The sequence below is a fragment of the Chiloscyllium punctatum genome, chromosome 14 (assembly GCF_047496795.1).
Source record: "Chiloscyllium punctatum isolate Juve2018m chromosome 14, sChiPun1.3, whole genome shotgun sequence".
Taxonomy (NCBI): Eukaryota; Metazoa; Chordata; class Chondrichthyes; order Orectolobiformes; family Hemiscylliidae; genus Chiloscyllium; species Chiloscyllium punctatum.
The window spans coordinates 32,728,449-32,747,245 of NC_092752.1; the positions used below are offsets into that span (position 1 = coordinate 32,728,449).

At 40.9% G+C, this 18,797-nt stretch overlaps 1 protein-coding gene across 1 annotated transcript in view; it reads right to left on the reverse strand.

Annotated features, from left to right (window-relative positions):
- Window positions 1-5,347: 5,347 nt before the first annotated feature.
- The window catches only part of LOC140485473 (ADP/ATP translocase 4-like), a 47,052-nt gene continuing 33,602 nt past the window's right edge, over window positions 5,348-18,797 (reverse strand). The window contains exons 5-6 of the mRNA XM_072583678.1: window positions 13,808-13,933; window positions 5,348-5,542 (exon numbers count right to left, since the gene is read on the reverse strand). Coding sequence (XP_072439779.1) covers window positions 5,351-5,542; window positions 13,808-13,933 — 318 coding nt within the window. The 3' untranslated portion in view covers window positions 5,348-5,350. The remainder of the gene's footprint in view (window positions 5,543-13,807; window positions 13,934-18,797) is intronic.

An 18,797-nucleotide genomic window follows, 5' to 3' on the forward strand; every position in this document is an offset into this window, starting at 1 on the left:
AAGTTAGATCACATGGGAATTCAGAATGAGATTGCCAATTGGGTACAAAATTGGCTTCATGGCAAGAGAAAGAGTGTTGGTGGGGGTGGGTGTGGGGTTGTTTTACAGACTGGAAATCTGTTACCAGCGAGGTTTCACAGGGATTGGTGCTGGGTTCACTTTTGATAATTTTAAAAATGATTTAGATGTGATTATAGAAGGCATAGTTAATAAACTGTGGATGACACCAAAATTGGTGGTATAGTTGACAGTAAAGAAGGTTATTTAAGTTTACAAAGAGATGTTGATCAACTGGGTCAATGGGCTGAGGAGTGACAGATGGAGTTTAATTTGGATAAATGCGAGGTATTGCATTTTGGTAAAACAAACAAGGGCAGGACTTGTAAATTTAAACATATGCAGGGCCTTGAGTAGCGTTGTAAAACACAGACCTACAGGTTCAGGTGCTAATTCTTTGAAGTTTGTCTCACATATAGACAGGGTGGTTAAAGAAAGTGTTTTAACATGCTTACCACCAATGCTCAGACTTTTGAATATAGGAGTTGGTACGTAATATTGAGGTTGTACATTACCTTGGTGAGGTCTCTTCTTGAATAATGTCTAGTTTTGATCACCTGTCATAGGGGGAATATGTTGTGGTTCTATTCGCCGAGCTGGGAATTTGTGTTGCAGACGTTTCGTCCCTTGTCTAGGTGACATCCTCCGTGCTTAGGCGCCTCCTGTGAAGCGCTTCTGTGATCTTTCCTCCAGCATTTGTAGTGGTTTGAATCTGTCGCTTCCGGGTGTCAGTTCCAGCTGTCCATCGCAGTGGCTGGTATATTGGGTCCGGATCGATGTGCTTATTGATTGAATCTGACAGCCAGACTACTGCGACCACTAGGACTCATAACAGCAAACCAACAGCCACTCTCAGACAACTCACCAGAACAAAGGACCCGATACCCAGCATGAACAAAACTAATGTAGTGTACAAAGTCCCATGCAAGGACTGCACAAAACACTACATAGGACAAACAGGAAGACAGCTAACGATCTGCATCCATGAACACCAACTAGCCACAAAACCCCACAACCAGCTATCCTTAGTAGCCACACACGCAGATGACAAGCAACATGAATTTGACTGGGACAACACTACTATTATAGGACAAGCCAAAAAGAGAACAGCCAGGGAATTCATAGAGGCATGGCACTCATCCACAGATTCAATCAATAAGCACATCGATCTGGACCCAATATAGCGACCACTGCAGTGGACAGCTGGAACTGGCAACCGGAAGCGACAGATTAAAACCATCACAAATGCTGGAGGAAAGGTCACAGAAGTGCTTCACGGGAGACTCCCAAGCACTGAGGATGTCACTTAGACAAGGGACGAAATGTCTGCAACACAAATTCCCAGCTTGGCGAACAGAATCACAACAACGAGCACCCGAGCTACAAATCTTCTCACCAACTAGGGAGGATATTATTATGCTGAAGAGAGTTCAGAAAAGATTTACCAGGCTGTTGCTAGGAATGGAGGGTTTGAGTTAAAAATGAAAGGCTGCATAGGCAGGAACCATTTTTCACTGGATTGTAAGAGATTGACGGATGACCTTCTAGAGGTTTATAAAATCAGGGGAGGTATAGATAAGGTGAATAGAAGGTGAATGTCTTTTCCCTAGGTTGGGGAATTTCAAGAGTAGGAAGTACTTTTTTTGAGGTGAGAAGAGAAAGATTTAAAAAAGACGAGGCAATTTTCTTTTACATAGCGACTTGTGTGTGGAGTGAATTTCCAAAGGAAGTGGTGAATTTGAGTACAATTACAACATTTAAAAGACATTTAGGTAAATTCATGAAAATAAGATATGGGCCAAGCAGAGGCAGGTGAGACTAATTTAGTTTGGGATTATGGTAAGCATGTACTGGTTGGATGAAGGGTCTGTTTCTGAGCAGTATGACTCTAGGTGGCAAAGGTTTTCCTCCATAATGCCCAATTTACCTGGGCCGGGGGTCTGCAGGCCTGCGTTCAATCTTGGCCGACTCAGAGAAGAAGGCTTCCTATCACTAAGCAGCAGAATGTAGCAATATGTTATAGCTGCAGCCAAAAAAGAGAAAATGCTGGAAAATCTCAGCTAAGCTTTGACAAAGGGTCAGTTAGACTCGAAACGTCAGCTATTTTCTCTCCTTACAGATGCTGCGAGACTTGCTGAGATTTTCCAGCATTTTCTCTTTTTTGGTTTCAGATTCCAGCATCCGCAGTAATTTGCTTTTATTATATATATATTTTGTCATAGCTGCAGGGCAGATTTATTCTGTCAGCTCACTGCTAACTTTTTTTCTGAGGTCCACACCACCCTTGCTCCTTACAGTGAATGATCTTCAATAACTAATGTATCTCTTTAAATATACCAATTCTACATTTATTCATTCAACAAAATATTTACTGATGTATTGAACATGAATTTTAAAATAAACAGCTGTATGATTCATAAAATTATGAACTGATATTGTTAAGGGACAAGAGAACAGTTGATTGCTACAACCATTAAATTATTTTCAAAAATTCAATTCTGTAAATCAGGAACATTTCCAAGCATTAATTAGTTTTGCATTAGCAAAATAAGATGGCAATGTGAAAAAGTTCAGTAAAAAATATCTTTGTTTAACTGACTGTGATCTTGGGCAATAAAACAGGCCATTGCAAGGTCAATTGTATTGTTCTGCTTGTTTTAGTTCAGACCAAGTGAGCAGCAATGATCAAAGCAACATTAATCCAGCAAGTTGAACTGTGCTGTTGATATCATTGAGCTGGGGGCTGGAATGGATTAGGGAGTGGAATTACATTTTATGTGCACGATAGCTGTGTCATACTCCCTCAAATTTCACCCCAGTAACTTGAGGTTATCTTGAATGAACCTTAGCAATTCATTTTTATTGCAGTCATTAAGAAGATGGCTCCCAAATTCGAAGTCACAGAGACAGAAAATGGGTTACGGCCTCCTCCCTCTCCAACACTGTGCTTCAAACTGTGGGTTCCAGTGGCATCCACCCCTGCCCTGCTTTTGTGTTTTGCTGGGTTAAGGGCTCCCAACCCTGAATGCTTCAGAGTTTCGAAGCACCAGTTCCAAACATGAATCTAGCAACAATGCCTCTGGTGCTGAGCTGAGCCGAGCCTAACCCTATCTCCTTGGCACTGTGGAATAACTTGGCTCCATCAGCCACCTCAAGACCTTCAACCTTCAATTTTGCAGTTTTCTATGAGCGAGAATAACTTTGTTGATGAAATAGACTATTGAATACATAAAATTATACAAGTTTTACAAAGTAATTTAAAAGCACAGAATTTCATTTTCATATAACGTATTATATGCTGATCTATAATACATAAACTTTAATAATTATATACTGTATATTATGCTGCTTTATTGTTTTTGCTGCTGTCTGGGGATGCATTCATTTAATGTGGTCATGTGTATACAACTGAAGAATGTTGCATTAAGATTTTGAACATCCAATCAGCAACCTGATGGCATGCATAATTATTTGCATAATAGATTACAAAGGGGAGAGAAATAGAAAATATTGAACTGGTATTTTAGAGAGCTGTGTTGTGACAGGCTGAGTGGCTCCTTTTATGCTAATCTTATGTTTTATCCTGCAGGTAATTACCCATACAAATAACCCAAAATAATTCTCCTTTTCATTTTTCCTTATCTTGGAGTGGTGATGCTAAATTTAGTGTTCCACTTGTTAAAAAATCAGTTACCAGCTAATTAAACACAGATTAAAAATCTCATCTGGGATTTTCCCAATTTATATGGTTCAATTTTGGACCATGTAGTTTTGATTCGGAATGAAACATTTTGCCTGCTATATGGACTTGTGGCCAGAAGAACTAATAACGGCTTAAAAGATAACAAACTGCTAACTTGTCGCATGAATGCTGTTTGTATTCAAACCAAAATTTGTTTTGGTATCTTTTAAATACTGTTGAATCTATTTAAATTTATGTTGATCCACTGTAATGATAAAACCAGTTAACCAAACCTCTTTCCATTTGTGTGTGGATTTCATATTATCAGTTTGGGTTTCCTGAGGAGTGGCAATCTTCATCAGGTTGCCATTCTGCTCCTACTTTTTTTTAAGTAAGATAAAGCTTCACATTGCTGACAGGAGATTCTGTACATTGTTCTTGCAGAAATATAAAGTGTACCTTAAATCCAGCTGTGTTCTCAGTTTGGGATAGTTGGTGGAAAATAAAACACAACTCTTTTTATCACAACAGTAATCACTATATTCTTTATAGCCAGTTTGACTGCACCCATGAAAGGGTAAGTATGTAAGGTATATTATGTGTGTTGTGGTGCCAGGTGATTAGCTGAATGTTTAGGACTGGTCAGGGGCAGTGGTTGGAGTCCAGTGAAGGAGGGGTGGTGACAAGTGCTGGGCAGAGGTGGGGTACTTTATTCCAGGGTGAGAAGGGTGCCAGATCCTTGAGTGGGGGGGGGGGGGAATGGGTTGCTGGGTCTCTGCAGAGTCGAGAGGGGATGTTGTACCTGAGGGAGGGAGGAGAGTGTTGGGTCAGAATCTGAAGAAATGTAGTTGGGGCTTGTGTGTTAAGTTGGGATATCAGTTTAATAGTTAGCCAAGAGTTTTTAACTGACTATTTTTTATGGGGTAACTATCACCTTACATATAGATAAACCCTCTGAATTCTCTGATTAGAAAGATTCCACTAATAGGGGAATTGCCCAGTGGAAATCTTTAATTTCCTGTACAATTAGCAATGTTAGAAATTCTGCAGGGTTCCATTTATGCTGCAGAGGTGACTGTCTAACCTTTAGAAACTCTTGACAACTAAACTGGTGGTCTGGATATTTCGGCAAGTTCTACTAGAATCTGAAGAATCTCCTAAATATAGCAGTCATCAAAGCTAAGAACTGCATACAATAGACAATGCTTTGATAGACAAGGGAGCATCAACTGGAACACACAATAAAAGAATTACTCACTTTTCCAAATTTTTTTCAATACAGAACATTCTTTAGTTAGAAGGGCAGAATGCCTGACCTATGAATTGTCATGACGAGTCAGGATTTTGTAATGTGTTGTCATCTTGACGACTCAATTAAGCAACAGATACATAATATCTCATTAACTATGACAAATAATACTAGGAACTTTAATCGAATGGTCATATATAAGGGTCAAACATTTATACCCTATTTATTAAAACAAAGAGCAAGTAATGATTTTTGAATGTTTTTTCTAATTATAAAAGTACATTGCCTGAGGAAAAATCCATTCAGGCAAATGAATGCTCAACACTGAATTCATACATCTGAATTCTGAAGAAGTCAACTTTTTAAATTATTTTCTCTTCCAGCAATATTAGCAATTCCTTAATTTCATCATAGAATACAAGCACTAAAGCACCACCAGTGCCACGTAAGATATTAGAAAAAGCTCCTCTGAAGAAAGCACCTATTCCTTCATTCTTAAAGATCTTCACAAAACAGTCAATTGTTCCACTGTATTGTCTCATTGCTTCACCGCTCTGTGGTTTGAAACAAAAAAGAATTTAAATTCACAGTAACTTCTCGAGTATCATAATTTACTTATACATATTCATGTATAGGTCAAATATCACTGAAATAGTGTACAAAATACTTCCAGTAGGTGGTGTTGCTTACCATGTCAAAACTTGTATATTGAGACTTTCAACATTTGTTACTTAACATTTGAGGGTAAATAATCTTTTGTGCAAGCTAACCTCTATAGTTCCCATGTGATGAATGTTTACAAATGCCATTTTTTTCCTCAGTAAGTGTAATTTCTAAATTGCACATAAGAACCAAATTTAAGAACATACATATTTCATAATAACATGCCTAAATTTATGCATCAAAAGGTCTTTCAATATTTTCAATTGAAGTTTTACTCAGTACCTCAGTCTCTTCCAATAGTTCTTCACTTAGACTTAATATTTTCATTTACAGCTGTGGCTTTGAAATGAATTTAGGTTATCTACATTTCCAGACTGGATCAGCAATGTCCAATCAGTTCTAATGGCAAGGTATTTTCCATCTTGATTAGGTAGGGGATCAAGGACAGAAGGCAAGAGAATGGGGTTGAGAAACATAGCCATGATCAAATGGTGAAGTAGAGTTGGGCTGAAAAGACTATTTTGCTGCTATATCTTAACCACATAGAATTCTCTACTTGAAAAACTTTTTAGAAATAGAAGGACGGATTTCAAAAGCTTTGTTAAGATAAAATTTACATTAAATTTTACAGAAAAAAAGACAGGTTACACATTTATGTGGTTTAGAAAGCATTCTGAACATATTAAATTGTGGATGAGAGTAAGAAAAGTGCTTTCTTCAATTAGTATGTTGTAATTTCCAAATCATTGGTTGAAGTTACAGGCCAATTAAGTAACTATATTTAATAGGAGGAAAAGGTCAAACAGTAACCATATCTGGGCATAAGATGTGTTTCTCAATGTCTGACTTAAGAGTTTCTTGGGGCTACTTTTTGATTTTTGGGAGCTAGGTCATGGTTTCCAGGGGCTCCTTTTTTAATTTACAATCTTATTTATTAGACACTAGTCATGTAGCAAAAACATTTTCTGTATTTGTTGATACAAGCAGTATTTGGATTCAGACAGAAGCAGAATTAGAAGAATTGAGCAATACTGTCAATAATTACCAACCCTCTGTTAAAGTTAAAGCTGCAACACACAAAGAAAGCATCAATACACCAGAGTTTTAAAGTGGCACAAGACAACAGGAACAAGTTATTTTTACTACATAACTGACGCACACATTAATGCAAATCGAAAAGCTGGAGCAATAACACACATTCCACACAGTGGTGATGTTACAGCTAACACATTTCCATTGAATGTGCAAAAAGCTGGAAGATTTTAACCAGATAGCTACCACTAACATTTTCTCTAAAATGCGCAGCTATGCATGCACACTGATGCTTCAATGTTCTGCATACAGTCGCTGATACACAGAGCTTATGTAATTGGTAAGAAATTTAGAGAGAACATGGTTACAATCTTTTTTTACTGCATCTCTGATGTCAACCTCAAATTTAAATTTACCAACTGACTTAGGGCTGAATATTATAAAGGCCTGAATGACATGGGCTATGGTAAGAAATTTGAGTGAGAAGTCAGGTAGGTTTACCTCAAGTTCAGGAACAATTCAATGCAGCTTTTCACTAAGTTCCAGGTTTTGTAGTAAGATTCAAGCTAGGGTGTGGTGAATTGCCAACAAAGGGAGATTATTGTTCATTCATTTCTGATGGCAAAACATTTTTCTTCTAGGTTATTTAGGGGATCAAGGATTAAGGGGAGAAGGCAGGAGAATGGATTGAGAAATGTCTCAGCCATGATTAAATGGAAAAGCAGACTTGATAGGTTGAATGGACTAATTCTGCTCCTATGTCTTAAGGTCTTTACCACATAAGATTCTCTACTTTTCTTCAAAGAATTTGAATTCTCTGATTTAAATAGATACTTTCAGGGAGTCCAGGTGTAGATGAATTGCCCAGTGGCATCTTCAATTTCCTGTATAATTAATTATGTCAAGGACTCTGCAGGGTCTCCATGTATAACTCCCATCTATGCTGCAGAGACGACTGTCTAGCCTTTAGAAACTCTTGACTACTAAATTGATGGTCTGCCATATTTCCCTGGAGCATGAAGAATCGCCTAAATACAACAGCCAATGAAGCTAAGAACTACATACACGTAGAGAATGCTTTGATAGACAAGGGAACATCAATTGGCCATATAATAAAAGAATTACTCACTTTTCCAAACTCTTTCCAATATACACCATTCTTTAGTCAGAAGGGCAGAATTCCTGACCTATGAATTTTTCTTAATGACCTTATTAACTGAACATCTCACCTCATTGATATGAAGCTTTCTATTCTACCATTCACTGCAAGTAAACGAGATGCCTAGAATTCTCAACATAGAAGTCAGAGCTACATCTCTCTACATGCTACACCTCTCTCTTAGTGCTCAGTCATTCTTTAAGCCTATCTGGATGTTCAAAGCATCCTTGCCATGCCTAGCCTTTTGGCATCTTACTCCTCAACCAAAGATACAGGGATCACAATACTGCTGTTCTGCCTTGCCATTTAGTATATCCAAAGCCAGGAAACTTGTTTTCAGCAGTCCATACCCAAGTCAAGGGAGATAGCCTTCGGTCAAGGGTCCCAACACAGTATGTCAAAGAGATCATTCAGCTCAGACCCTGGGGCTTGGACACTGCCGCCTTGCAACTCAGGGCTGTTGACAGTCAGGATCCTCAGGGGATGAGGAGTTGAATGCTCAGCTTCCCTCCACTTCTTTCTGCCCTACTGTGCACTATTTTCCTCCTGGAACGAGGGAAGGTCAGGTGTTAATGAAAGTAGATGATGTAACTGTTACTTTGGGTACAGGTGGTGAGATGTCCCGAGCAAGTGAGTAGGTAGTGCAGAACACATTCAGGGTTCACGGTATCAGGGATTGGTTAGTGACTGCGAGTGTTGCCTATAGTACTGAGAGTAATAACAGTACGAGTCTTGGTTGGAAACGAGTATGAGAGCAGAAAGAAAGTGAGATATCACAGAAAAGACAGCATTTATGCTAGTTAATGGTGAAGAGACTATTTCTTATGGTCTTAACATAATCTTTTTCCTATATTGTTGTAACATTTCTCCACATGGCTGAGACTGCTCTGACCGGGAGTCAACATTGGACCAGGTGTTGTCGTCTCTTCTGTGAAAATTGGCATCTGTGCACTGTACTGTCCACAAGGACTTCCAGATTCCTGCCCACAAAGTGAGGTGCCAATTTTCCCTTATCTACCATATCTGGGGCAAATCTCAGGAACTGTGCACAGCGGCTCTAGACTAACAGTGGTTGTCCTCATGAACAATGCCAATGCCAGGGATGCTGGTCCATTTCTGGGATATCCCAGCAGAGGTAAATTGTTCTAGGCATTATGAATGGTAAAAATGACCAGAATCAGACAGGAGGGACACCATAATGGCAGGAATAATTATTAAGATAAATTTAGTAAGCTGCGGTGAGAAAACCCTTAAGGCTTGATGAAGAAAAACACTTTCATAAACTCAACAAAACTGACACTTAGCCAAAAAAGTGCAAGGTTCAGCCCAGTGTTCATTACAGTAGATGTATCCACTAGATTTTCCCCACATTGTAGATAATGAATTTATGCAACCTTAAGCTAGAGATTCCACACTTATTTGCAAGTGAGTAATTACCCCAGTGATTTCAAATTTTCCTGGCTCCTAGTTATCGGAGCATTCCTTTATTGATAGATTTAAACCTGTGGAAATCCTTGCCACTGACAACAGAGAGGGCTGCTTGAGTACATTTAAAGCAGAGATAAATTCTTGATCATCAAGGGAATTAATGGTTATGGGGAAAATGCAGCTAAGTGCATGCAAAGAATGTTGGATCAGCCATGATCCTACCGAATGACAGAGCAGGCTCAAAGGGTGAAATGGCTCACACCTGTTCCTATTTCTTATTGTCTTAACATTATCTTGTCATGCTTTTCCCCATTACCCTTGATTCTTCCATTGTTATTACTGACCCCATTGTCCAATGATTCCTTGGTATACATGGATTTGCTATTCACCAACCTATATACTTACAAGCTTGGCCACAGACTCTATTTTTATTTTCCTAATTGACGAGTCTTGACAGATCACTGATCTTTTCAGGTAGTTTGGGGATTTTGATTATAACACTATCCATATTTTGTATTATGTGCAGGAGACTTGTGTTTCTGGGACCAATGGATAACAAGGATTTTGTGTAACACACATGGTCATTCCTGCTCTCCTTTTGGGTTCCTAAATTAATCCCCTACAGAACCTTCCCATTCTAAAGCAGGTGCACCCCGACTTTCTACCCCTCTCCCCAATCATGAGACCAACTAATAGCTGTTGATTGCCATACAGCTACTACCACCTTATCCAGTTCCACCCTCTTACTATGATTATACTGTTTACTTCCCAGCACCCTCAATGAGATTCTACGGATCCATCTCCCAACATCACTGACCACTTCACCTTTGGACTAAACTCTTAAGTGATGCACACTGCCTAATCAGTCTCTATACCACAAGCATGTGGATACCATTTTTACCTTTCTAATCCTTCCCCAGATAACATGGCCTCCTTCTCCAGACATGTCCCATCCTTCCTGTAACTGTAGGCTTCCTTCCCTGGACACTCCTCCTTTTGTACCTCTCTTTCCCTTGCCCAGTCTCCACTGCATTTTTTCTCAAGCGTCTGCCCTCACTTGCCTCGTCTCTACACAGCTTGTACTACCTGCATACCATCTTAATTGCCCCTGTTAATCTTGCCCAATTTCTTCGTATCTGGCACCTCATGGTCTGATCCCTACCCTAGCCCTATTATAAGTTTCCTGCCAGCACTTACACAGTTCTTAAATCAGTCCGGGACATTAAGTGCCATTACTGAGGACATACTAGATAGAGAATCCAGGATGAAATTCCTCTACAGGTTATACATGGATGAAGCAGCTATTGTGGCCTTTTCATTTCCCAATCTCAAAAGTCATAATGGATGCGGGTTCAACAAAAAGAGGCCAAGTCATGGCTTGTGTAGGCCAGGTGGGGATGGTTAAAAAGTGAAATGCTAGATTTGTATTTTCCAAAGTCAGAATTCTACTAAATAGCAGAAAATTTTCATCTCTAATTTAAAGGACTTCACGATGGGTTAAAGGCAGAGTTTGAATGATCCATTCTTACAACAGAGTCAGTGAAGGCAGGGATGCTGCACGCAAGCTGGCTATCCTAGCCTTATCATGTGTTGGTGAAAATTGACAAACGGGAATAGGGTGGCTCCTCAGTTCGGCCAACTTGTGAAAATCCTGGTCATTTTTTTTTGGAAGTATCAGATGGCCTTCCTTTACCTGAATTTTCTCTTAGGGGCTGTCAATTGTTCAGATTAGATTAGATTACTTACAGTGTGGAAACAGGCCTTTCGGCCCAACAAGCCCACACCGCCCCACCGAAGCGCAACCCACCCATTCCCCTACATTTACCCCTTACCTAACACTACAGGCAATTTAGCATGGCCAATTCACCTGACCTGCACATCTTTGGACTGTGGGAGGAAACCCACGCAGACACGGGGAGAACGTGCAAACTCCACACAGTCGCCTGAGGCGGGAAATGAACCCGGGTCTCTGGCGCTGTGAGGCAGCAGTGCTAACCACTGTGCCACCGTGCCGCCCACAAACCCAGTGACTTAATGAAACCAAATTGGGACAAGACCAAACTATCACCAAGCCTGAGGGAAAACCCCTAAATTGAGAAATACCTCTACCTCCATTTTGACAGCTGTCCACTAAACAATTATGTGAGTTGAAAGAAATCTTCCAATAATTCTGGACAGTAAGGTATTTTTCTTGTTGTTGCCTTCTCCAGCCAGTATGTTCTTCCCTATGGCTAATTTTCTAAAGCTGGGTCTTCATCATTTCTTAATCCACATTACTTATAATGCTCGTGTACCTTAAATATTTCCATTATCACCTTCCAGTTATATCTTATAAGTAACTACTATTGTCTGAAACTAAAATCCGTATGTATAATGCAATGGACTGAAAGAAGTGAATCCACGCTAAGGTATCTAGCTTACAGCTTACTGTTCAGGCATTTATGTCCAAAACATTCACAGCCAACAAATGCAAAGATCTCTATGTTAACTATATATTACTGCATTTTAGTTTCTGGTTAAGGATACCAAGAATAGTAGTATAACAAAAGCCTGACTCCAAATTATATTGGAATACAGGGAGAAAGTGAGGACTGCAGATGCGAGAGATCAGAGTCGAGAGCGCGGTGTTGGAAAAAAACAGGTCAGGCAGCATCCGAGGAGCAGGAGGATTGTGTTTCCGGCAATAAGCCCTTCATCAGGAATGAAGCTTGTAAGCTGGGAGAGCTGAGAGATAAATGGTGGAGCAGGGTAGGTAGCTGAGAATGTTAGGTAGATGAACGTGGAGTAGCAAGTGATAGGTCGGACCGGGAGGTGGAGTGGATAGATGGGAAAGGTGATGGACAGGTCAAGAGGGCGGCGCCGAGTTGGAGGCTTGGTACTGGGATAACGTAGAGGGAGGGGTAATGTGCAAACTGTTGAAATCCACATTTATCCTGTGTGGTTGCAGGGTACTAAGGCGGAATATGAGGTGTTCCTCCTCCTCCTCCAGGCTTCGGGTGTTAATGGTTTGGCGATGGAGGAGGCCCATGACCTGCATGTCCTTGACGGAGTGAGAGGGGGAGTTAAAGTGTTCAGCCACAGGCTTGTCCGGTTGCTGCTGGGCCTGTAGGAGATGTCTGTGGTTATTTGGTCATCAGCGACCGACTAACCACAGACATCTACAACAAGCCCAACAACTCCCACAGCTACCTAGTCTACACCTCCTCCCACCCTACCTTCTGTAAAAACGCCATCCCTTATTTCCAATTCTTCCGCCTCCGCCATACATGTTCCCAGGATGACCAATTCCACCTTAGAAAATCCCAGATGGCCTCCTTCTTGCAAGGTCGCAATTTCCCTTCCCACATGGTCAACGGTGCGCTCCAGCGTACCTCTGCCACTTCCTGCAGCACTGCCCTTGAGCCTACTCTTCTGGGCACAAGGACTGAACTTTCCTGGTCCTCACCTTCCACCCCACCAACCTCCACATACATTGCATCAACCTCTGCCACTTCTGCCACCTACAAACGGACTCCACCATCACAGATATATTTGCCTTCTCACCCCATCGGCATTCCGGAGAGACCAATCCCTCAGCGACTCCCTCGTCAGGTCCATGCTGGCCCAACAACCCACACCCGACTCCCAGCACCTTTCCCCTAACACCACAGGAAGTGCAAAACCTGCGGCCACACCATTCTCCTCACCTCCATCTAAGGCCCCAAAGGATCCTTTCACATCCAACAGAAATTCACCTGTACCTCCCTAATGTCATCTACTGTATCCGTTGCACCTAATGTGGTCTGCTCTACATTGGGGAGACCTACTTGTGGATCATTTCAGAGAACATCTCTGGGACATTCGCACCAACCCCACTGCTCTGTGACTGAACACTTCAACTCCACCTCTGTCAACTCAGTCAAGGACATACAGGTCCCGGACCTCCTTCATTGCCAATCAATTACCACCTGATGCCTGGATGAAGAACGCCGCATATTCCACCTTGGGATCCTACAACTACATGGGATAACTTTGGATTTTAACAGTTTCCTCATTCCCCCTTCCCCCCACCTTATCCCAGTCCCAAGTCTACAACTCGGCATCGGCATCCTGATTTGTCCATCACCTTTCCCATCTATCTGCTCCAACCCCCTTGTCTGATCTATCACCTGCACCCTCACCTTCACGTACCTGTTGCATTCTCAGCTACCTACCCCCCAACTCCACCTCCTTCCCATTTATCTCTCAGCCCTTCCAGCCCAAAAGCCTTATTCCTGATTGGAACACAAATTTTCCTGCTCCTCAGATATCTTCGGACCTGCGGTGTTTTTCCAGCATCACACTCTCGACTATATTGGAATACAGTTGAATGAACTAATTTTGTCCAAAAACACAATATTTCTCAGAAAACCAAATCTTTACAACCTTCAGTTGCAGATTTATCAATTCAAACCAAGAGAAGATAGAGTTCATAGTCTGCACAACTTAGAGCTAGCATTCTGGAGGATACTCCTACTCAAAATTCATTCAAGAATAAACTTCAAATTCCTGTACAAACCTGCATCATCATTCGTCTTCTTACAGTATCAAAAGGGTAAGACAATACCCCAGAAAATGAGGTCACAGCTTGGGCAATGAGAAATGACACATAGACTGGAGTATTCTTTTGGTCTGGTAGCACACCCTGTAGAAGAAGGGAAAACATTTTAGCATGCAATATTTGTTTTACTGAGAGTGAATGGTTTTCTGTGAAGTCAGAATGATAACTGGATGGGCAAGAAAACAAAACTCCCCTGGATTAATTAGATTACTTGCAGTGTGGAAACAGGCCCTTCAGCCCAACAAGTCCACACTGACCCACTGAAGCATAACCCACCCAGACCCATTCTCCTACATTTACCCCTTCACCTAACACTATGTGCAATTTAGCATGGCCAATTCACCTAACCTGCACATTTTTGGATTGTGGGAGGAAACCGGAGCACCCGGAGGAAACCCACGCAGACACGTGAAGAATGTGCAAACTCCACACACAGTCACCCGAGGCGAGAATTGAACCCAGGTCTCTGGCGCTGTGAGGCAGGAGTGCTAACCACTGTGCCACCATGCCACCCACAATTGCTAGCGAGTTTTGAGAAGATTTGTAGCTCAGGTTGAGGTTCTGGATATAGGTGTGTTCGCTGAGCTGGAAGGTTCATTTTCAAATGTTTTGTCACCATACTAGGTAACATCTTCAGTCTGGAGGCTCACTGAAGATATTACCTAGTATGGTGACAAAACGTCTGAAAATGAACCTTCCAGCTCAGCGAGCACACCTACATCTAGATCCCCTGGATTGCCACCAATGCAGAAATGTAAAATATATAGATAAATTTAAAATAGTGATATCTTGATAAAATTTTGCTTCAAATGTCATATTTGCTCCAAGACCACTGAGAATACCCACTCATTCAGCAGCTTCATAGCAACAAATAGCATTCATGCATACCTCTGGCAGTACTCACCTTTGCATGGCTGTAAGCTGAAAAGCATGATACAGATACAAGTTTTTCTTTTAATTTCTCAATATTGGTTCAAATTTGATCACTAGATTTGGCTACCTAATAAGGTTAATAAGACTTCCCTGAGCTCCTTAATAGTCAGTGAATAATGGATATTGAGAAAGTGCCACCATGAGTGGCAAAATATCATGGTCAAATGGCAAGATAATGGTAATGTTGGGAAACAAGACATGGTCAAGAAAGAAAAAGGGAAGGCAAAGTTTAAATTAAACAAAGTAGGCTGAAGCCATGCTAGATCAAAACTAATGTATAAATATCACACCCCCCTTTGTTACAGGAGCAGAGTTGTTTTGCTAAGATTTTACAATATCTTGGTAAGACCATACCTGGAATATTGTATGTGGATTAACTCTCCTTATCTAAGGAAGGACATTCTGGCTATGAAGGGAGTGCAATAATGGTTACTGGGATGGGAGGAGTGACATATTAAGAGAGACTGAACTTTTAGAACTATAGTTATGAGAGTTCAGAAGAATGAGCAAAGATCTCACAGAAATTCATAAAATTCTAACAGGACCAGACAGGGGAATTTCAATGAGATTTCTCCATCATCCTTCTAAACTTCATTAAGTATACAACTACAGTCCTCAATTGCTCCTTTCCCATTCAGAAAATAATCTATCATGCTATGCTTCCTACCAAACTGCATAACCTCACACTTTCCCACAATGACTTCCAAATGCCACTTCTTTGTCCATTCCCCTATCTGGTCCAAGTCCTCTGCAGACTCCCCACCACCTCATCACTACCTATCCCTCCACTTATCTTTGTGTCTTCTACAAACCTAGCAACAACACCCTCACTTCATTATCCACACTATTAATGTAAGATGTGAATAGTTGTTATCTCAACAATGACCCCTGCAGAATTCTGACAGTCATCGGCTGCCATTCTGAAGTAGACCCCTTTATCCTCACCCTCTGCTTCTGCCAGTCAGCCAATCATCTATCCATGCCAGTATCCTGACCTCAACATCATGGGCTCTTATCTTATTCAGCAACCTCCTGTGTTAAAGGCCTTCTGGAAATCAAAATTGATTGTGTCTATTGGCTCCCCTTTGTCTAACTTGTTCATTACCCCCTCAAAGAAATCTACCAGATTTGTCAAGCATGACCACCCCTTGATGAAGGTGTGCTAGCTCAGCCTTATTTTAGCATGCACTTCCAAGTATTTGACAATCTCATCCTTAATAAAATCTTATCAACGACTGAGGTCAGACTAACTGACCTATAATCTCCTGTCTTTTGTGTTCAGCACTTATTGTGTTAGCCATTTTCCAGTCCTCTGGGGCCTTCCCTGACTTTAGTGATTCCTGAAAGATCACCACCAATGCCTCTACTATCGCCTTAGCTATCTCCTTCAGGACCCTGGGGTGTAGGGGGAGGTTCCTGGAAGGAGTGTACATATGGGACCAACAACATAGGCAAGATTAGGCAAGAAGTCCTGTTGGGGAATATCAAGAATGAGGAACAAAATGAAAGAAAAGGACCTCAAAGCTTATAATCTCTAGATTACTACCCAAGCCATATGTAAATTAGCATAGAAATAATAAATTTAGGGAAGTAAATGCATGGCTAAAGGAGTGATGTGAGAAAGAACGGTTCAGTTTTGTGCAGCAGTGGCACTGTTATTGCAACAGGAAGAAATTATTTCCACTGGGGCAGGCTCCACTTGAACCAATCTGGGGCCAGTGTCCTTGGGGAAAGGCTAAATAGCGTGGCCACAAGTACTTTAAACTAGAAAATTGGGGGGAGGGGAAGGGGAAAGGCAATAAAGTTTCAAAATCAAATAACTTTACAGAGAGTAAAGAAACAGGACAACCAGGGATGGACAATAAACACTGGTCAGCCAGTAAGCTGATGTCCCACGAGTGAATGAAAGAAGAAAATAGGAATCCTACTTCAGATGCAGCAGACGATGGCAAAACTGTGAGAAAATTATTGATTAAACAAGAAGAGAGAAATAATAAAGATGACTAAAGCATCAGTACTGAGGGACAGTGTATGACCCAGGTAAGAGCTCTATTTACGAATGCTCAGAGATTAAGGAATAAACTAATGGAACTGCAGAGCACAAATTCAGATTGGAAATGAGGATATAGTAGCCACTGCTGAGACATAGCTGCAGGATGGTCAGGATTAGGAACTAAATATACCAGATCATAAGGTTTACAGGACAGACAGAGAAAATGGCAGAGCAAATGGAATACCCTTACTGATTAGAAACAAAATGACTTGAATGGTGAAGGAGGATAGAATGAAGGGAAAGCATTCAGTAGAGATGAGATGGATAGAACTGATGAACAGTAACAGATCTAAAACTGTATTAGGTGTTGTGTACAGACTCCCTGGTAGCAGCTCTGAAATACTAGATTGTATTAATGTAGAAATTAGGTGTGCATGTCAGGGTTATATTAAATCAAAGATATTAACTTTAACATTAGGTGCTTGACTCCCTCTCCCAACCTATCAGCAATGTAGGAAATTTCTGGAATGTGTCCAGGATATTACCTACTTCAGCAGCACATGTTAAAATTGGAATGATACAGAGAAGATTAGCTTCCTACAGTAGTATGTCCTGGATGCAACAAGGAGACAATATTGGATTTAGTAATTAGTTAGATTTAATTACTAACTTAATTGTGTTGAAATATGGTGTTGCACAGTGGTTAGCACTGCTGTCTCAGCGCCAGGGACCTGGGTTTGATTCCAATCTTGGGTGACTGTCTGTGTGGAATTTGTACATTCTCCGTGTCTGCATGGGTTTCCATCGGGTGCTCCGGTTTTCTCCCACAGTCCACCGATGTGCAGACCAGGTGAATTGGCCATGATAAATTGCCCATAGTGTTAAGTGTATTAGTCAGAGGGAAATGGGTCTGGGTGGATTGCTCTTCTGAGGGTCAGTGTGGACTTGTTGGGCCAAAAGGCCTGTTTCCACACTGTAGCTAAGCTAATCTAAAAAAAAAGTGATCATAATGTGACTGAGTTCAATGTAGCATTTGAAAGCAAAAAGCATGAATCAGCCACTACTATTTTAGATTTAAGTAAGGCCAACTTGAATGAGGTATGTGTGATGCTGTTGCCCCATTAACAAGGTTATTTTATCCTTTTTTCAAGACGGATTGGAAAGGCAGTGGTGCCAAAGTGGCTACCAGTCACCGCTTAAGTCAACAATCAGAGAATGCCTTTATGTTTTGTTTCAAACAATTGTATAATGAAAGGGGCATGGCCAGTTCTCCCAATTCATGATTTTTCTAGTTTGGTTTGGTATTAGCAGGCAGTCAGAGCCTGCGAGCGACCGAGAGAAGCAGCTACAGTGAAACAAAGTTCCATGGTTCACCAGATGTTTCTTGCCTGACTCTTCTCTGAAATCTCTCTAGCCTGTGAGAGCCCATGTTTGAATTAAGCTTTTGTCAAGGGTGTGTTTATGCGATGTTGCGGCAATTGGAACAGCACATTCATTAAGTTGCGATATGGTGTTGGTTGGGTTTTCAAATAAGTTGTTATTCTAAATTCTGTTTACTTTTGTTCATGTTTCAACTATATTGTTTCAATAAATTCTTTTTTGCTTAAAACAGAGTGGTTTGACCAGCTGCATGGAAAAAGAAAACAGCCACAGAAAATTGAAGAGAAAGGAACAACATAAAAGTAAATGAAGGGACTTATAAAAGTACAAAAACAGCACTAATGCAGTTGACTGGAAAGATTCCAAGTCCAGCAAAGGATAACCAAGCAGCTTATAAGAGATACTAAAAGGTTCTGAAAGGAAACTCGCCAGTGGTATCAAAATTAACAAGACATACTATCGGTAGGGAGGAAATTAATAGAATTAAAGAGTGACAAACCCTCAGGACTGATGGCTTCCATCCAAAGGTATTAAAAAAAGCAGGGGAGTACATATCAGAAACTAACAGTAATCTTTCAGAGTTCCCTAGACATAGGAATTGTCCTTCTGGATTGGGAAATTACATGTCACTCCACCTTTTAA